The sequence below is a fragment of the Myxine glutinosa genome, chromosome 3 (assembly GCF_964187855.1).
Source record: "Myxine glutinosa chromosome 3, kmMyxGlut1.1, whole genome shotgun sequence".
Classification (NCBI taxonomy): domain Eukaryota; kingdom Metazoa; phylum Chordata; class Myxini; order Myxiniformes; family Myxinidae; genus Myxine; species Myxine glutinosa.
This window is the reverse complement of record NC_136263.1, coordinates 67878585-67895443: the sequence shown is the minus strand read 5'-3', so window position 1 is coordinate 67895443 and position 16859 is coordinate 67878585. Positions and strand designations below refer to the sequence as shown.

The 16859-nt window shown below is 44.5% G+C and overlaps 1 protein-coding gene across 1 annotated transcript; it reads right to left on the bottom strand.

Annotated features, from left to right (window-relative positions):
• Window positions 1–6871: 6871 nt before the first annotated feature.
• LOC137424231 (ATP-sensitive inward rectifier potassium channel 12-like) lies at window positions 6872–14012 on the bottom strand. The gene is made up of 3 exons (XM_078773574.1): window positions 12832–14012; window positions 10335–10395; window positions 6872–7021 (listed from the first exon to the last, which is right to left on the bottom strand). The coding sequence occupies exons 1-3, from the start codon at window positions 14010–14012 to the stop codon at window positions 6872–6874; spliced, it is 1392 nt and encodes a 463-aa protein (XP_078629700.1).
• Window positions 14013–16859: the final 2847 nt, after the last annotated feature.

Below are 16859 nucleotides of genomic sequence, written 5' to 3'. Positions count from 1 at the left end.
CAAGGCCGCGAAGGAACGGCAGCTGCTAAACGCGCCGATCGTGCTGCAGGACCCCCTTGGACCTTCCTCTCCCTCCAGCCATCCACCTCCTGCCTTTCCACCCTTCTTGTGTACGTGAGTTTGTTTTGTTTGTTCTGTCCCTGGGTTAATTAAGTCTGTATAAGCTAGTATTTGCACTGTGTCACCTGCGTCTTATGTGTTGTAAATAAACGTGACTGCTTTCTTTTTGCTTGTGTGTGTACAATAAATCCAATTACTCTTCTGTCCGTCTTCTCGTCTTATTCCTTTTCCTCTTTGCATTTCGTCGTTTTAGTCTTTTCCCAGATTGGGCAGCTGCGGTGCGATACGGCCAAAGTTCTGGGTGAATCGGGTGAGTCGGGGATCCTGTAACGGTCGCGGTTGGACCATCCGCTCGGCCCATCATACCATCTAAACCGCGATCAGTAACAATTGGTGTCGGGAAGTGGGATCGGACCCGAAGCGCGCTTAACGCGCTCAAAATTACGAGCTGCTGAAAAATTGTGTTTTAAAGAAATAAAACCCGAATTTTGAAATCGCGCCATGGCTGGTCAAGGCGACGGGATGCCGGTGGGAGAGATAGACGGGGTAGAATCGACCCAGGACCCCAGGGAAGAAGTGGGGAAAATGGTGGAGGAGAGTAAAGAAGGTGTGGTTGAGGGAGTATCAGGTGCACAAAATGGCGGCCTCGCGCACGTGGTTACAGCGGCACCAAATAGAGCCGCGCCCTTTGTACCAACGGTGGAAGACGTGCAATCATTTATGGCTGAAATGGAGGCCCTTATGGCCGAGATGAGGGAGCAATTCAAAAATGACTTGGGAAACCAAATTGAAGCAATAACCAACAGAATGGGTGACCGCATGCAAAAATGTGGGGAGACCATGGATCGCATGGTGGGCGAGAGGGTCCCAGGGGTGCACGAGGAGGTAACGCGAGTCGAAAAGCGCTGGTTGAGCGAAGCGGAGGAAAGCACGGGTACAATGACGGGGGTAGAAATCGCGACACGGGGTTTGGAAAAGCCGGCGACCGATGAGGTAGAGGGAATTTTATTAAAGCCAACGGTCGTCGAGGTGAGTAAAGAAAAAGCGGAAGTGGGCATTGAAATTGAAGAGATGACGGAGGTAGCCCGGGAATTGCAGGGAGAAATGGAATATGTACAAAGTCCCTGCTCAAATCATAATGGTGTACTCGCTAATCCAAATGGAAGTTTGCAGGTTTTGGTGCAGGGAGGAAGAAGAACCCCGAAGGTGAGACGTGCTGTTGTGTATTGTGCGGGGAGATTTTGTAAGAGGATGTTTGGCGACAAAAGAATTTTCGCGCGCTTGGTATCGAGGAGGCATCCGGGCGTTGGTGAAGGGTCCCGTGTGAGTGGAAATGGCACGCGTGGGAGGAAAAAGTGTGCGTCGGCGAGTGGGTGTGTTATAAAGTGTGGGAGTGAAACCGAGTGCGAGCGAGAATGCACGTCGGGGTGTACGGAGTGTACGTGCGAGGGTGAGAGTGACACGAGGAGTGAGTTGGTGGTGGAGCGGGTGCGAGAATGCACGCTTGGAATGGTAGAGGGTGTGCGAGGAAGCACACCTGAGTTGGTGGTAGCGCGAGTGTGGGAGAGCCCATCTGAGCGCGTTAGTGGGTGGATGCCAGAGTGCACGCCCATGGTGAGTGTTACAGAGGACGTAACGGAGGAGAGGTGTGGACCGAGGTGTGCGCAAGAGTGTGCGCGAGAGGTGTGGTGTGTAACAGGGAGAGCGTTGGTGGAATGTACGGACGGCGTTGGAACGCCGGGTTTTGTGAGGGTGAAAGGGGTAGCGTATGCGTGTGAGCATGCAAGTAAAGCATCGACGGTAACCGGTTAGTGGTTAGGGCGACGGATAGCCGATGCGAGCGCTCGGGGCGCGGCGTGCTTTGTTGGATGCAGGGCCCGGCGCGGATCGAAGCGGCGTCGCTTCTCTTCGAAGCGTCGTTGCCGATTCGGGCTTGGCCCCGCCCTGCACGGTCGAGTCCGGGCTTTGTCGAGCGAGGCGACCGGTCCGGTTCAAGGGCGAGTGGGAGGAAGCGGAACGGTGCCCCCTCGCGGGGACGGGGTTCCGACCGGGGGAGATTGAGCCATCGGGCCCGGGACCGCAAGGTGCCGCGCCGAGATGGTGCGTGGAACCTCGGTCCAACCAAACCACCTCCCTTGAACCGAAAGCCGGACGGATTCAACCTGCAGGCGACCAAACCACCCAAATTCATTGCTCGGCTTTACGAAGCCGAGTTTAATGATGTCATGACGCACCGAGGCTAGGATATAGCGGACTGTGATGATGATGGTAGTGATTTGATACGAAATTTATAATAGTGGGTAGAATTGGCAGTAAATGGAAAATTTTTGATTTGTTGGAATTTGGTGAGCAAAATTTATAGTAAGAGATGCCCCATGTGGTGGGATGGCAACTCTGTCATCCCTCACAGAGGGGGGCAAATGTGCTATAGATTATGGGGTGTATGGCAGTGAAAACTAGCCCGGGTGGGTTAGGATATTGTGTGTAGGGATCTAGCGAAGATTGACATTAGGTAACGTTAAGGTTTAGTTAGTGACTGATACCTGTAGTGGGGACGCAGGTAGATTAGTATGGATGATAATGACGAGGGAGCGCAATAGTTTAAAGGGACGACTGGGAAGCGCAAGTTTCAGAGGGGAGTAGTTAGCTGAGATGATGCCGTGTGTTTGAGAATTGAACAGGTGTGATTGCACAGGTGTGCAACAACAGGTGTATGTGGCTGTGTGGAATAAATGGTAGTGTGGAATAAATGGAGTATTGGAATGGATGGTCGTGGAGTGAGTATGGTGGAAACGATGGAGTGGAGTGGATGGTGCGAAGGTGTGAATGGGGGAAGGATGGACCCCCATCACGAATACCCGGGGCGGGTAGTGTAAGTGTTAGGTAGAGGGTACAGGTAAATTGTGGTTGGATATTGGCATCTGTGGTGCGGGTGACAGAATGGTATTTGGATGGGTGCATTAGTGTTGTGGAAATGGCTGGGCGTGTAGCCTGTTAGTGTGTGTAGTTGGTTTGGGCACTCCACCACTGTGAGGATGTCGGCCAGGTGAGGCCGCAGGTGGGCTCTGGGAGCCGGTAGAGTTGTTGTGGATGGGGCCCGAGGATCCGGAGGACGGACCCGGGTAGCCCCGTGCCAGAGGGCACCAGTGGGGTGACAGAGCCAGGAGGGGTCTTCCCCAGTTAATTAGGTTAGGGTTAGGGTGAGGAGCTAGGTAAGCTCGGGTGGCAACTGCAGTGGTGGAGGTGTGCAGGTGGGTAGACCTGCTGGGAGAGCTACACGTCGCAGCCCAGAAATTGTGCGAGGGCACCGGGAGATGAATCGGGGGAGTGAGACCCCAAATTGAGAAGCACCACAGTTTGGTCAATGGGAATTGGTTTTTAGAACCCATAGTGTAAGTTGGCCAATGGATTGGCAGGGAAAGACCCCGGGTAGTGTAAAGTGTGTTAAAGTCATTTAGAGGATAGTTAGGATTGAAGTCTCCTCACACCATCTGCATCCACTCACCTGAGGTGACAGGTACTCCACACCATGCCATGTTTTGATTATTTTTTATGATGCAAATGTTTGGATTGTGAGACTTATCATGACGTGGGTGTGCCATTGTGCTTTGATGTTCCATCTCTTCCTCCTTATGAGGATTGATGACGAATTGGGTGATGGCAAATTTTGGATAGAGGGATTGTGGTGACGAATTTGATATAAGGGAAATATGGGGAAGACGTGACAGTAGTGACGAATTGGTAATGTGTAGATTTTGTACATATGGGGTAAGGGCAAGGGTAGTGTAGGTGACAGGGGGTGACGTACGGTAGGGACGAGCTTTCTCACTTCGCCCTCCGTACGCATTTCGCCTTGCATTGCCTTATTGATGTGTACCCTTGTGACCTTACCCCTCGCTCAATTGTCTCTTTTGTCTCCCACATGACCTGTGCGCCATTGGGTGCCGAGGGGAGCGTGCGTGGGTCGGCCATTGTGCGCCCGAAATTCCCAGAACCAGCTGTCTGCATCGATGCACCACATTATGGACCACATGTCTGTGGCCGAGCACCACTTATGGACCCCATGGGTTGGGGCATGGCCCCTCTGCTGGAACCGGCCATGAGGGCCCGAAATCTTGCTGGCGGACCTTGGCCACAGGGCACCGATGCCCCACAGGTGAACCACACTAGTCGGCTCTGTGGGCCATAAATAAAATCAAATAAAAAGGACACCTTGGGTGCATTTGTCAGTTCAAATAGGCCGCCAGTAAGAAAATGAAAGAATGACAACATCTGGAAGACCAAATAATAATAACCAGCAGAGGGAGCCGAAGAGCAAGAGATCACCTGCAGGGTTAGGGGTTGTTGATTTTATTTTTATTGAACATGCATTGAACACTGATGAACTATGGTGACTGCACCGATTGGTGCTTGAGGGTGCTTGTATTGGTGCGTCGATGCAGAGCAGACTGTCTCCCCCCCAGAAAGAACAATCACAGGTCCTGGGTTAGTTTTGTAAATAAAAATAGCATCATTGTAAATAATGCTCCCCACCGTCAGTGTATAGTTTGAAGACCATTCCGCAATTCGGTTAACTGTGGGCGTAAGTCTGTTAGGCAGGGTGCAATGGAGCAGCGGGACACATTTATTTATGTTTTAAAACTGTCGCACTCAGGGTCAGGTTAAAAGTAGAGGGAACTACACCTACGTGTCACACTAAAAATAAAAGTTGTAGGCCCGGGACGTGCCTAAGAGGAGGAGGGTGCAGTGTTGCGGATATGAGGACTGTATATTTTTTTGATTGTGTGAATTATTATTAGTGTTTATGCTGCGCCCCCTGCCTCCGGAGCTGTGTAAAGGTGAAAGGGCATCCCATAATTAGTCCACAAGCATACACGTCAGCCAAATAATAGAATACCCCTGTTTGATAGTTATCTCTTATTCTGTGTTTTAGAGTAAGGCTGTGTCTCCCATTAATTGAAGTACTCCATTGCACCAGTGAAAGAGAATAGATCCCCTTTCATTCCCATCCCCAAAATCTCCATTTCCTTTTACATCCCCTCTCGTCATTGCCGAGCCTCGATTGCCAATTACCTCCCCTCCAAAACCACCATTGAACAAGTGCCGCCCGTCATCAAGGGGGGAGCCAGAGGGTCGCATGACCAACCAGGGCCGAGGTGAGCACACCGATGGGCGTGTCCTGAAGGCCGGCGGCTTCATCGCTAGAGGCGCTATAAAGGCGCGCGCGCAAGTGGCGTGAGAGAGTCAGTCAGTGTCAGTCAGTGGAGTCGGTGGTCAGTTGGTTGCGGTGAGGAGTCGGTGGTGGTGGTCAGTTGGTTGCGTTGGTTGCGGTGAGAAGTCGGTGGTGAGGAGTGAGTGGACCAAGAAAGAGTTGAGGGTTGGACCAGACGGACCAGACAAGTCCTGGGAAAGCACGTGACATCCACAGCAGCCACAACAGCAGCTTGGGGCCTGAACGGCGGTTTTGAGCAAGGCCGCGAAGGAACGGCGGCTGCTAAACGCGCCGATTGTGCTGCAGGACCCACTTGGACCTTCCTCTCCCTCCAGCCATCCACCTCCTGCCTTTCCACCCTTCTTGTGTACGTGAGTTTGTTTTGTTTGTTCTGTCCCTGGGTTAATTAAGTCTGTATAAGCTAGTATTTGCACTGTCACCTGCGTCTTATGTGTTGTAAATAAACGTGACTGCTTTCTTTTTGCTTGTGTGTGTACAATAAATCCAATTACTCTTCTGTCCGCCTTCTCGTCTTATTCCTTTTCCTCTTTGCATTTCGTCGTTTTAGTCTTTTCCCAGATTGGGCAGCTGCGGTGCGATACGGCCAAAGTTCTGGGTGAATCGGGTGAGTCGGGGATCCTGTAACGGTCGCGGTTGGACCATCCGCTCGGCCCATCATACCATCTAAACCGCGATCAGTAACAATATATATGTATATTTAATATTTTTGGATATATATTGTTATGTTTGGGGGGGGGGGTTTGCAATACCTTAGTCCAGGTAGAATTGCATAGGTTGTGTCCTCCGAATGTCCCGATGAAGAAGAAAGAAGAAACCCCATGTACCATAAGTAGGGATCCGTTTGACTGTATGTCGTGTAAGAGTGTATCTTTGTTCCCATGACGAGGAGTTGGGTTATGTTAATTAGTTAGGGATTAATGGTAAATCCCCTGTATGGAATGGCCTCTGTTATTTTTCCTCTGTTCCTTATGACATCAGCAGCACACACACACATAGCCAGGAAATCACGCATTTATAACACGAAATAAAAGTGACCGGATTCAACTACCGCTGGTGCCGCAGCCACTACATCACAACATCAAGCAGGCAGGTACATGAGGCCACACCCCAAAGAGCAGTGATTGGTTAGGACGGTCATGGAATGAAAAGATGGACTCACTGGTTGGAGCAGGCATAGGCGGCGTCGGATGACATAAGAGCTCTGCGAACAAAAGACTGTGTTCCATCATTTTCTCTCTCTTGAGTCCTGGCTTTGGTGGCGATTGGTTGTGTCTCGACATTCTCTCTCGGCATCTGGATTTCACAGCGAACGGTCGTAGTTACACTTTGCTTGAGCTGGAACCTTGAAAGTGAACGGCCAGATATACAGCGTGCTTACACCTGGGACATTGAAACGAGCAGACGTGGACATTTACTCCTATTGTGCCAGGGACATTGGAGTTGGCATTATATATATCCCTGGATTAGGGTTTTGACGATCGTCGGGAGGGGCAGTCGCGGCTCGTGGTCCCTGGTTTTGATCGGTTCGAGCGACCGCGTTGTCCTCTCTGTAGCTCGTCGGTGCCGGCGGGGCGTCGTCTAGGTGCTGTGTGGAGCAGACGATGAGTGGAAAGGGCGCAGCCTGCTCATTTCATGCTCAGTGGCTAGAGGAGCAGACTGCGCACCGAGGCCTAGTTCCCACTCGCGGGATGCGCGGCCAGGTGTTTTTCCCGCACAAGGACAGAGGGCCTGTGATGATGCGGGATGAACAAGGGGACCAGAGCTAAGTGCACATGACATTTTGTTACTTTCATTTATATCTTCCCTTGTGTGTATTTGAGTCCGTATTGAGGATCCTCAATTTAGGATTTTATATTTTACGGTGCATTCTTTTGTTACCGGCATTTCTTTCAATATAGCCGGTATTTTGTCCATTTTAATTCTGTGTCGGTTTGAGTTAATTATCGCAGGTTTGAAGACGTCCAGTGTGGTCCGTGAAGGTAAGAGCTTCGCTGCCCCCCCCCCCTTCCCTGCGCATATTAACTTCGCCATAATTGGATTGAATGCTTCGGAGTTTAAGCTTGTTCGGCTATCCGTTTCCTTGGAGGATATTAATCCCTAGGAACGCGACAATACGTTTCTCGACTTCGACTGGACGAAATCGGGTGCAAATTTCAGAAGTACATCCTTTGTACATTGAGGTAATATGTTCCAAATTTCAGCAACATCCATTTATGCATTCTTGAGTTTTATTTAGAAAGCCCTCGCAATCACGTTGGTGTCTGTCCATCCGTCTGTCTGTCCATCCGCCCAAAATGTGTTCGCTCTCATATCTCAAGGACTATACATTGAAACTGGCTGAAACTTGTAATATACATCGGCCAATAGGTCTAGTTAATGGCTTTCAAAACAAATTCCACCTAAGTGATATATTTTTTGCTTTAAAATTAGATTATATATAAATATACATATATGCACACTTTATACCTCTTTACAAATATTACACAAATCTAATATGCTGACCCAATGGCCTAATGGATAAAGCATCAGACTTCCAAACTGGGGATTGTGGCATCAAATACCGTCTGAGTTGAATATTTTTTTCCCCTTACTTTTTCAAGTCTTTTATATCATCTTGAATAAAGTCTTTTATGATGAACAAATGCATTTCGTTCGTATTTAAAATGTATATTGTGAAAAATGCCAGGGGCAGAGAAAAGGCCCTTTTATGTAAGGGTATGTGCCATGTGGCAAAGTATAGAAAAGAGGGACATTTCATAGCTTGTAGAAAATGCCAAACTAGAAAATAAGGGGCATTCAAAAAATCTCGTCGGAATGCTGGACTACCCTTGTGTTCTGAGGAGGAACCAAGTAATTCTCAGGAAAAGTTCATACAAAGGGGCACCAATTTGATTCATACAGCTGCATGAAGAAGTAAATCTGTTTTATTTGCCAGATGTAGGGCGCCCTTTTGTATGAACTTTTCTAGAGCATTAGAAGAGCATTTCCTTTTCTAGAGCATTTCTAGAGTATCAAAGCAGCTTCCTGAGCAAGGGTTATACTTGGTGGTTTGCCATTCCCAGATAACACAACAACATCGGTCCAATGTTGGGCCAGCGCTCCCTTCCAACGACGACCCACCATTGGCCCGACGGGCCTAAATTACTTTGGCCCAACGTTGTTTTTTGACCTTGGCCCAACGACGGGGGCTGACGTTGCCCCAACGTTAGCCCAGCGTTGTTGTGTTAGCTGGGTTGCCTTCACAGTATTAATTAGGGTAGGAATTTGTAATTTGTTCATAGTGTTGGCGATAGCTCATATACACTTCGCAAAGGACACCATTGGATCTTTAACGTCCACCAAATAATGCCAGGAGCCGGGACACCCAGTTTAACGTCCATCTAAGGGACAGTACGTACATTGATGAATCGTCCTGCATGTGAAACACCACGATGACAGTTTGGAGCTGTGTCTGTATTCAAACCCAGGCTGGACAGCTTAGAGGGAAGTGTGCGTACTTTTAGGCCATCCTGATAACTCTTAGGTGACTCAGGTTGGGGTGACAAATGTCACCCAGGTTTCCAGGTAACTCGGATTACGGCTATAAGGGTAGGATTAGTAGGGTTGAGGGACACCAAAAGACAGGGTTAGGGTTATTAGGGTTAGGGTAACAAATGTCACGCAGGTTTCCAGGTAACTCGGATTACTGCTAAAAGGGTAGGATTAGTAGGGTTGAGGGACACCAAAAGACAAGGTTAGGGTAACAAATGTCAACCAGCTTTCCAGACATGTGAAACGCAGCTTTCCAGGTCGTTATAAATCTCTGAAGCAGTGCTCCACTATGTTGGAGCAGGTAGAATTTGTCCAGGGTGCTGGCACACAATTGCTGACTCTTTTTTTTTTAAAGAATCGTGAGATATTTAATGTACACCAGTGAATGTGATGTGACAGCAAAACATGAATGTTGTCTTCTACAAAGGATGGAATACTCTGATGCAATGCACTGTCTGCGAAGCCCATGGATGACAGTTGACAGTTCAAAGTTGGGTCAGAAATCAAACTCCAATTAGATAGTTGAAAGAAGTTCTCTGAACTATCCTGTCATCCCTGCTTGATAGTTATTTGATAGAAAACAGGTCAGGCCTAGCAATTGATGCATTTGGCCTATTGTAGTTGCATGGTGAAAATTACGAGGTCAGAAGAAAAAATGGTGTTATATTGCCAAATGACTATCTCAGAACACTGCTGTCACTTGCCTCATTGCAAGCGCATCATTTGATGTGACTATGTGTGTATGCAGAGCATTGGTCATGCTTTCAATTTGCATAAAAAAAAGAAAAAGGAAATCTATTAAAATGTTCTTCAACTGACACAAACAAACAAACATCCTTGGGTTTGGCATAAATATGCTTCTCTTGACAATATTATTTATTCAACAGTAACGGCCCATTCCAAATGCATTAAATTAATGTTTAAAGGATGCCACGAATGACGTTCTACAACACCCTGTACTTAACTTTCTTTTTATAGCAAACCTCTAAATAGTTGTAGGCCTGAAGTAGGAGCACACCTAGGAACGAGAACTGCCTTTTCATTACTAATGATGGTGGCGTATCGACAGTGTTGGCAACCATGCATTCAAGGGCACCAACAGCAATCATTTCATGGGCAGCAGGAATGGTCATGTGTGGTCTCTGAAATGGTGGCAGCTGTGGACAACCGAGCTCGCAGTCCTACTCACCTTTATCAGTGGGTCTGGAGTCGGTCAGGGACATCCCATGGGTGTGAGTGCCACACACACACCATTTTTTTTTTACTTCCATGACGTTGATCTCCCTGCTCACTCCTTCCTCTCTTAATCTCTTTTCTTAGCAAATTTGGTCTTTCATTTGATACAACCATTAACCCATGCACAGCAACATGGGTGTGAAGTACGGCCTTGTAGAAAGGCTGAATACAGGTTGGACACACAGTGACAGACACTCAGAGAGAGAGATAGACAAACACAAGCAGAAAGAGGTGCAAATGAGAGAAACACATGCAAGGACAAAGAGAGACAGACAAAGAGACAGAGATGAAGATAACCAATATTGTCCAACATTGTGAAAGAAACATTTGGACCATGGAAACCGGCAACAGTGGAAGAGAATCGCCATATTTATTTGTCACAACTTCCATACCCAAGAGATGTGCTTTTATTGTGAGAATAGGAGTTACACCTCAGTGATATTTTGTGTTCTAATTATAAGAAATTATAAATTTTTCAACACTATACGTTAAGGCAAATATATGATGCGATGAACGAGTGAATGAGCCAGAATGACTCAACAACCAATAGTATATTGAGGGAGATAGCAAAAGTACGACCGAATTGTGGAGCAAACATGGCGGCTCACAAGAAGAAAAAAAATCCTAAAATGGAAAATTCACCAACATCCTATTTTATGCTTAATGGTATACGATGCTGCATATAAAGGTGCGAATTGAAAAAATTGAGACAATTATTATAGATTGAGAAGAATGGATTGAGAGAACCTTTTTAATTATATATTTATATCCACTTATAAACCATCTTGGAAGTTTGCATGTGTCATATCAGACAAATAATGTCTGTGCGATTCAAGCTGAAGAACAAGTCGGTTTGCATAATTTATATATTTTATTCCTGCTCTCCGTCTCCTTTCTTTGGTTTCCCCATTCGTTGTGTGTGGAAAGCTTTTTTGACATAATTATTTTCCTTAACTTCTTGCACTGGACGCTCACAGACAAAAGCTCATCAGCTTGTGCCACGCGTATGGCTGAAGTTAGATATAGGACGACAACGGTCCTAATGGGGTATGAAGGTCGTCTGTGCACTCACCCCACAATCAAGAATAGGCAGGACATGGTGCCATCCTAAAAGGCCCAATGGTCCTTCAAAATACACCTTAATACGTTTAACATTGACAGGGGAGTGCAAGTTGACGAGGCATCTCACCTAACAGCATCTCCTCCGAAGGACACCTTACTCATTATCAACTTGTCTGCGAAGCATTGGGAAGACGGTTCTCGAAGAATTTGCTTTGCCTGGAATCCCACCCACCTCTACCAGAGATTCCCACACACCATCTAACCCAGACAAGCTGAAAACTTCCCACACACCAATCCAACCAGGACAACTTGGTGAGCTATCTTGGGATTATATGTAACTATAATATATATATATATATATATATATATATATATATATATATATATATATATATATATATATATATATATATATATATATGTACAAATACACAACTATATTTTTTATACATACAATTATATGTACATGGCTATATAGTAACACTGCATTAAAGCATGTGGGGAGGTATGGACAGCTTAAAATACCAATGTTACGTTCTACATTCAAGTTTTAAGAACATTCCATAAAGCTATTTTCCTGATAAATCTGCAGATTGTCACACAGCACTCATTTGATTTACATCTATATTGTGCATTGTTACTGGCATCAGTTGTACAAATAAATTCCTTTATAATCACCTGCTTTTACACCGTTTTTGTATAAAATCGTTCTGTGTTATCGAAAACAAGGTGGAATAGTCTTCCTCGAGTTTACTTTTGTGTTGCAATAACACTCATGTCGTACACTTCATGCTTTCGCAACAAAGCAAGAACACTTCATTGTGCGGGTCACTGTTGTCCTGGCTTGTCCCCTTGTGGATAATAGAGTGTGCAGACTTTAATCCACACATGAAAAGTTTGACAAAAATTGTCCAAAAGTCCCCAAAAAGTTTTATCTTCCAAAAGTTGTGAGGTTCGTCAAACTCACCCAGGTCGAAAATCCCATAGGAACCAATAGAAACCAGTAGGACATTTATATGGGTCTCCATTGAAAATCACTGTTTCCATTTGTTTCTACTGGAACCATTAGAGTTTCCAGTAGAAACCATTAAAAAAAACATTAGATGCAACTGTTCTGAAACCCATAGAAACCAATAGGAACCTTTAAGTTCAACTGGTCCTACAGAAACCATTAGAGTTAACTGGTCTGAAAACCCATAGAAACCAAATACTTTAATTATATTTTGTTATAGACAAATGCAAAACACACAATTCCATATAGAATTGAGTTATAGCCATGTTCTTTATAACAGGAGCCAGATATCTCAGATGAAAAAGCACTGGTACAGCTCACCAGAGGACCTGTGGTTCAATTCTCAGTCTCGGAATATAATTTCCCCATATATGTCAAATGGTCTCCTACTGGTCCCACTGACTTACTGGTTTTCTATTGGTATTTTCTACTGGTCCAGTATTTCACTTTTCATATTGAAACCAGTAAATCCTACTGGTCCAATTTCCTATGGGATTTTTTATGGGATTTGTGCTGTTGGTTTTCTATGGGATTTTCGACCTGGGAAGGGTAGAGACTCCACGGATCCACAGAAAGAGTTTCTCAGATTATCGATTCTCTTCGACACAATTGCTGGTTGAACGAATTGGTGGACCCTAAGCACTCCACTTCAAGACTCCCTTTTGGACTGGGGCTATCAAACACAGTCTGAGTCTTTATGCTGGCATCATCGTCATCTTCCTCTTCATCTTTGCACATCAAAGCTACTTCATTTTCATAACAAAAAGCTGTGGGGGCTGTATGTACATACTTGTTCTCAGCCAGCAATCTGGCACTACATTCAGGTGTGGACACCTCATAGGTGCCATGGAAGTGTGAGTAGTCTACTTTGTAATTGTTCTTCTCCTCAAAGAGCACAGACTCAAAGCGGTGTCCCCAGAGGATCTCGCTGGACAGGTATGAGCTCCGTGCTTGCGTTGTCATAGCTGTGGCTTCAACCATTCCCTCGAGAATAACGACAATTTCGAACTTGGCCATGGATAGGTCCTGTTTACCAATGCAATACAATGGGCTCTCCTCATCAATTTCATGAATTATTGTGACTGGAGATACCAGGAAAATGCGGTCGAGGCCTTTGTCGAAGCCAATGTCTATGTCCATTTGATCAAGCGGGAGGTACTCGCCCTCTGGGGTCCAACGGGGTTTTATGAGCTGTGCGCGGACGTGTGCCTCCACGATTTGGCTTTTACGCAAGTTTCCAACACGCCACATTAGACACAGTTTTCTGTCGCGCAGTGCAATGACAGCGTTGTGGCTGAACAACAGTGTCTGCGCACGTTTTTTGGGGCGTGCCATTTTTGCCATTATTGCTCCAATTGTGAAGGAATCAATAATGCAGCTCACAATGGACTGCAGCACCACGAGGACGATGGCGGTCGGACACTCTTCGGTGACATGGCGGGAACCATATCCGATCGTGGTCTGTGTTTCGATGGAGAAGAGGAAGGCGCCCAGGAATCCCGATACCTCCACAATGCATGGGCTTTTGGAGTTACTTGAATCTCCGTTAATCATGGCAAGGAACCAATAAGCTAGACCGAACACTAGCCAGGAGAAAACAAAGGCTGTCGTGAAAAAACACAGCATCCACCTCCAACGGATGTCCACGCAGGTTGTAAAGATGTCCGCAATGTAGCGCTGCGACTTGTCGCTCATGTTGATGAAAGTCACATTACATTGCCCATTCTTTTTCACAAAGCGGTTATGAGAGCAACGATGCGTGTTGATTTTGCCATTGCCGTGACCACAGCCAACCTGCAACGTGGTCATTTTGAGGCCATCCTCGTCTGACATGACAATACTGTAGCGCTTCAAATTGTGGTTTTTCATTGCCTTCATCAGAACACGTTGGCAGAGGAGAGTTTGTTTTTTGACTGGTGTTCGTGCCGTTCTGTGTACCTGGACTGTTGGGTTCAAAGTTCAGAGGGCGGCTGGGTATATCCATTCAAAGCCTCCTGGAATACCATTCATCCTTCCAGTTTTCTTATTTCTGTAAGAAAGAAAACACAACAAGGATATGAAAAGAAAAAGAAAAAGCAAACTAACAAACAAATAAAAAGCTAATTAAAAAAAAAAATGGACAGAAGAATATATATTTTAAAAATAGTAATAAAAAAGGATATGAAAAGAAAGTCAAAAACAAACAAACTAACAAACAAATAAAAAGCTCATAAATAAATAATAATAATAAAAATAGTATAAAATAATATGAAACAAAATAGTAATAAAAAAGGATATGGAAAGGGGAAAAAAACTAACAAACAAATAAAAAACTTATAAAATAATAAAAAAATAAAATAAAATAAAAAATAAAAAACAAAAAGGATAAATAAATAAAAACAACTAATAAAAACCAAATGCAAAATGCAAAATGCAAAAATAATGCAAAAATAGTAATAAAAAAGGATATGGAAAGGGGGAAAAAACTAACAAACAAAAAAAAAAACTTATAAAAGAATAAAAAAAAAAAAAAAAAAAAAAAAGATAAATAAATAAAAACAACTAATAAATAGATAAAAATAAAATAAATTAAAAATATATAATAAAATAATAATAGTATATAAAAAGGATATGAAAATAATAAAAAGAAAAAGAAAACAAAAATAAAAGGGAAATGTTTACTTCTAATTAGGCTGCAAACAGATTCAATTTGTTGAATAGTAATAAAATTGTGCTTTTTAGATTGAGTGGGCACCAAAGCGAACAAAGCAGAATCATCAGCAAATTCAAATGAAAGAGTAAGGAGAGTTTTGGGTCATTTATGCAAATAATGACAAATAACAGACATAATGCACTGGTCTAGTAGAACAGTTGAAGAAATGGCGAGAAGAACTACGAGCCTCGATAAACAACAGCAGAGAAGGGCAGCATCAATGACCATGGAGGAAATATTGTACAGAAGAGCAGTTAGGTTTTACAAAAGTTGACCAAACATGGCAGCAGCATCTGCCACATTTGGAAAATAAAATTACGCCACGCTTGACGTATCCCATTAACAACATGGTTAAAGGGTGCGTCTCGGAGTCGGGGGAAGCCTTTACGTCCGATTCCTCAAAGCTGTTATATTTCATGTCCAACATTGTCATGGAAAAAGAGGTGTTGTTCGTTTTTCATCATTAATACAGTTTAATTTGTATACAAATCTCGGCCCAAGGAGGTGGGAGGTGAAGGATGACAGAAAAGGTGGAAAACTGAAAGTGGAGCACTGGGGAAACAAGTAGATAGATCAAGTAAGGGAAGGATCAAACAAAAATAATAGGGGATTATATATAGAAATAAATCATAGCAACAACCTACGGGAATTGAGAGGGGTACTTAGGTCAGGAAGGTGGTGACACAGGCTGGAGAAAAGAGGAATAAAAGAGTGGAGGTGGGGAGTAATCATGGTTTTTTGAAGGTTAACAAGGGAGAGTCGTTTAAAGAATTCTGATACATTCTGGATGGGCCCGGGAGGGATAGATGGTTGTTAGAGCAAAGGGAGCAGACCAGAATAGATGTCGGAGAAAAGACCACAAACGTGTCAGTGATGACTGATGAGAGAGCAGCACTCTCTTGAGTTTTTCCTTGAGTCTTTAAACCTTGAGGTTTTCCTTGAGTCTTTAAACCTTGAGATTTTCCTTGAGTCTTTAAACCTTGAGTTTTTCCTTGAGTCTTTAAACCTTGAGGTTTTCCTTGAGTCTTTAAACCTTGAGGTTTTCCTTGAGTCTTTAAACCTTGAGTTTTTCCTTGAGTCTTTAAACCTTGAGGTTTTCCTTAAGTCTTTAAACCTTGAGTTTTTCCTTGAGTCTTTAAACCTTGAGGTTTTCCTTAAGTCTTTAAACCTTGAGTTTTTCCTTGAGTCTTTAAACCTTGAGGTTTTCCTTGAGTCTTTAAACCTTGAGTTTTTCCTTGTATCTTTAAACCTTGAGGTTTTCCTTCTTTGTGAGCGACGCCAGTGATTTTTAGGGGACCACATGCCTTTCAGGTTGGGGTACCTTATTGATTTTGTTATGTTTTGTTTGTTCTTTTCTTTCTTCCACCAGGATTTTGGGGGTTAATGCCCTTTAAATTTCATTTTCTCTGTAACCATTCGGCCGATTGACATGAAATTTTCACCATAACAGCACCTTCTCCTGTAGATTTTGTTACTGATAATTGTGATGTCATAGGTTACGTGGTATGGGCGCCATCTTGGGAAAAAAATTGCACCTCTATATCTCCGAAAGCGTTCCCTGGGAAAAATTTAAACATGACATACATTGTAAACTACTTCCTATGGGAAATAACATATCTTCATGATGATGTCATAGGCGCCTCCACTATGACGTCATAATTCGACAAGTAGAATGCTTGATCCAATCAATATGAAATTTCTTGAGCATCATCTATGCAAAAATTGTATGGGAGAATTAAATTGATGATGTCATCGGTCATGTGGTTCAGCAGCCATATTGGATTGAACATGAAAACCCTTAGAAACAAACAACTCCCCCTTTTCTCTGAAACGGCTGAACAGATAGAAACGAAACTTTACAGGCATGATCGCCCTTCCATTTTGTCATAGGTCACATGGTTTGGCAGTTATGATATTTTGAAGAACTAGGACGTGCCCGTACGTACGTGCTTGCCCGTACGTGCTTGCCCGTGCTTGCCACAGAACCCCCCCCCTCTATTTACATGAAATGGTTTGGTCCATTCGCAAAGCCA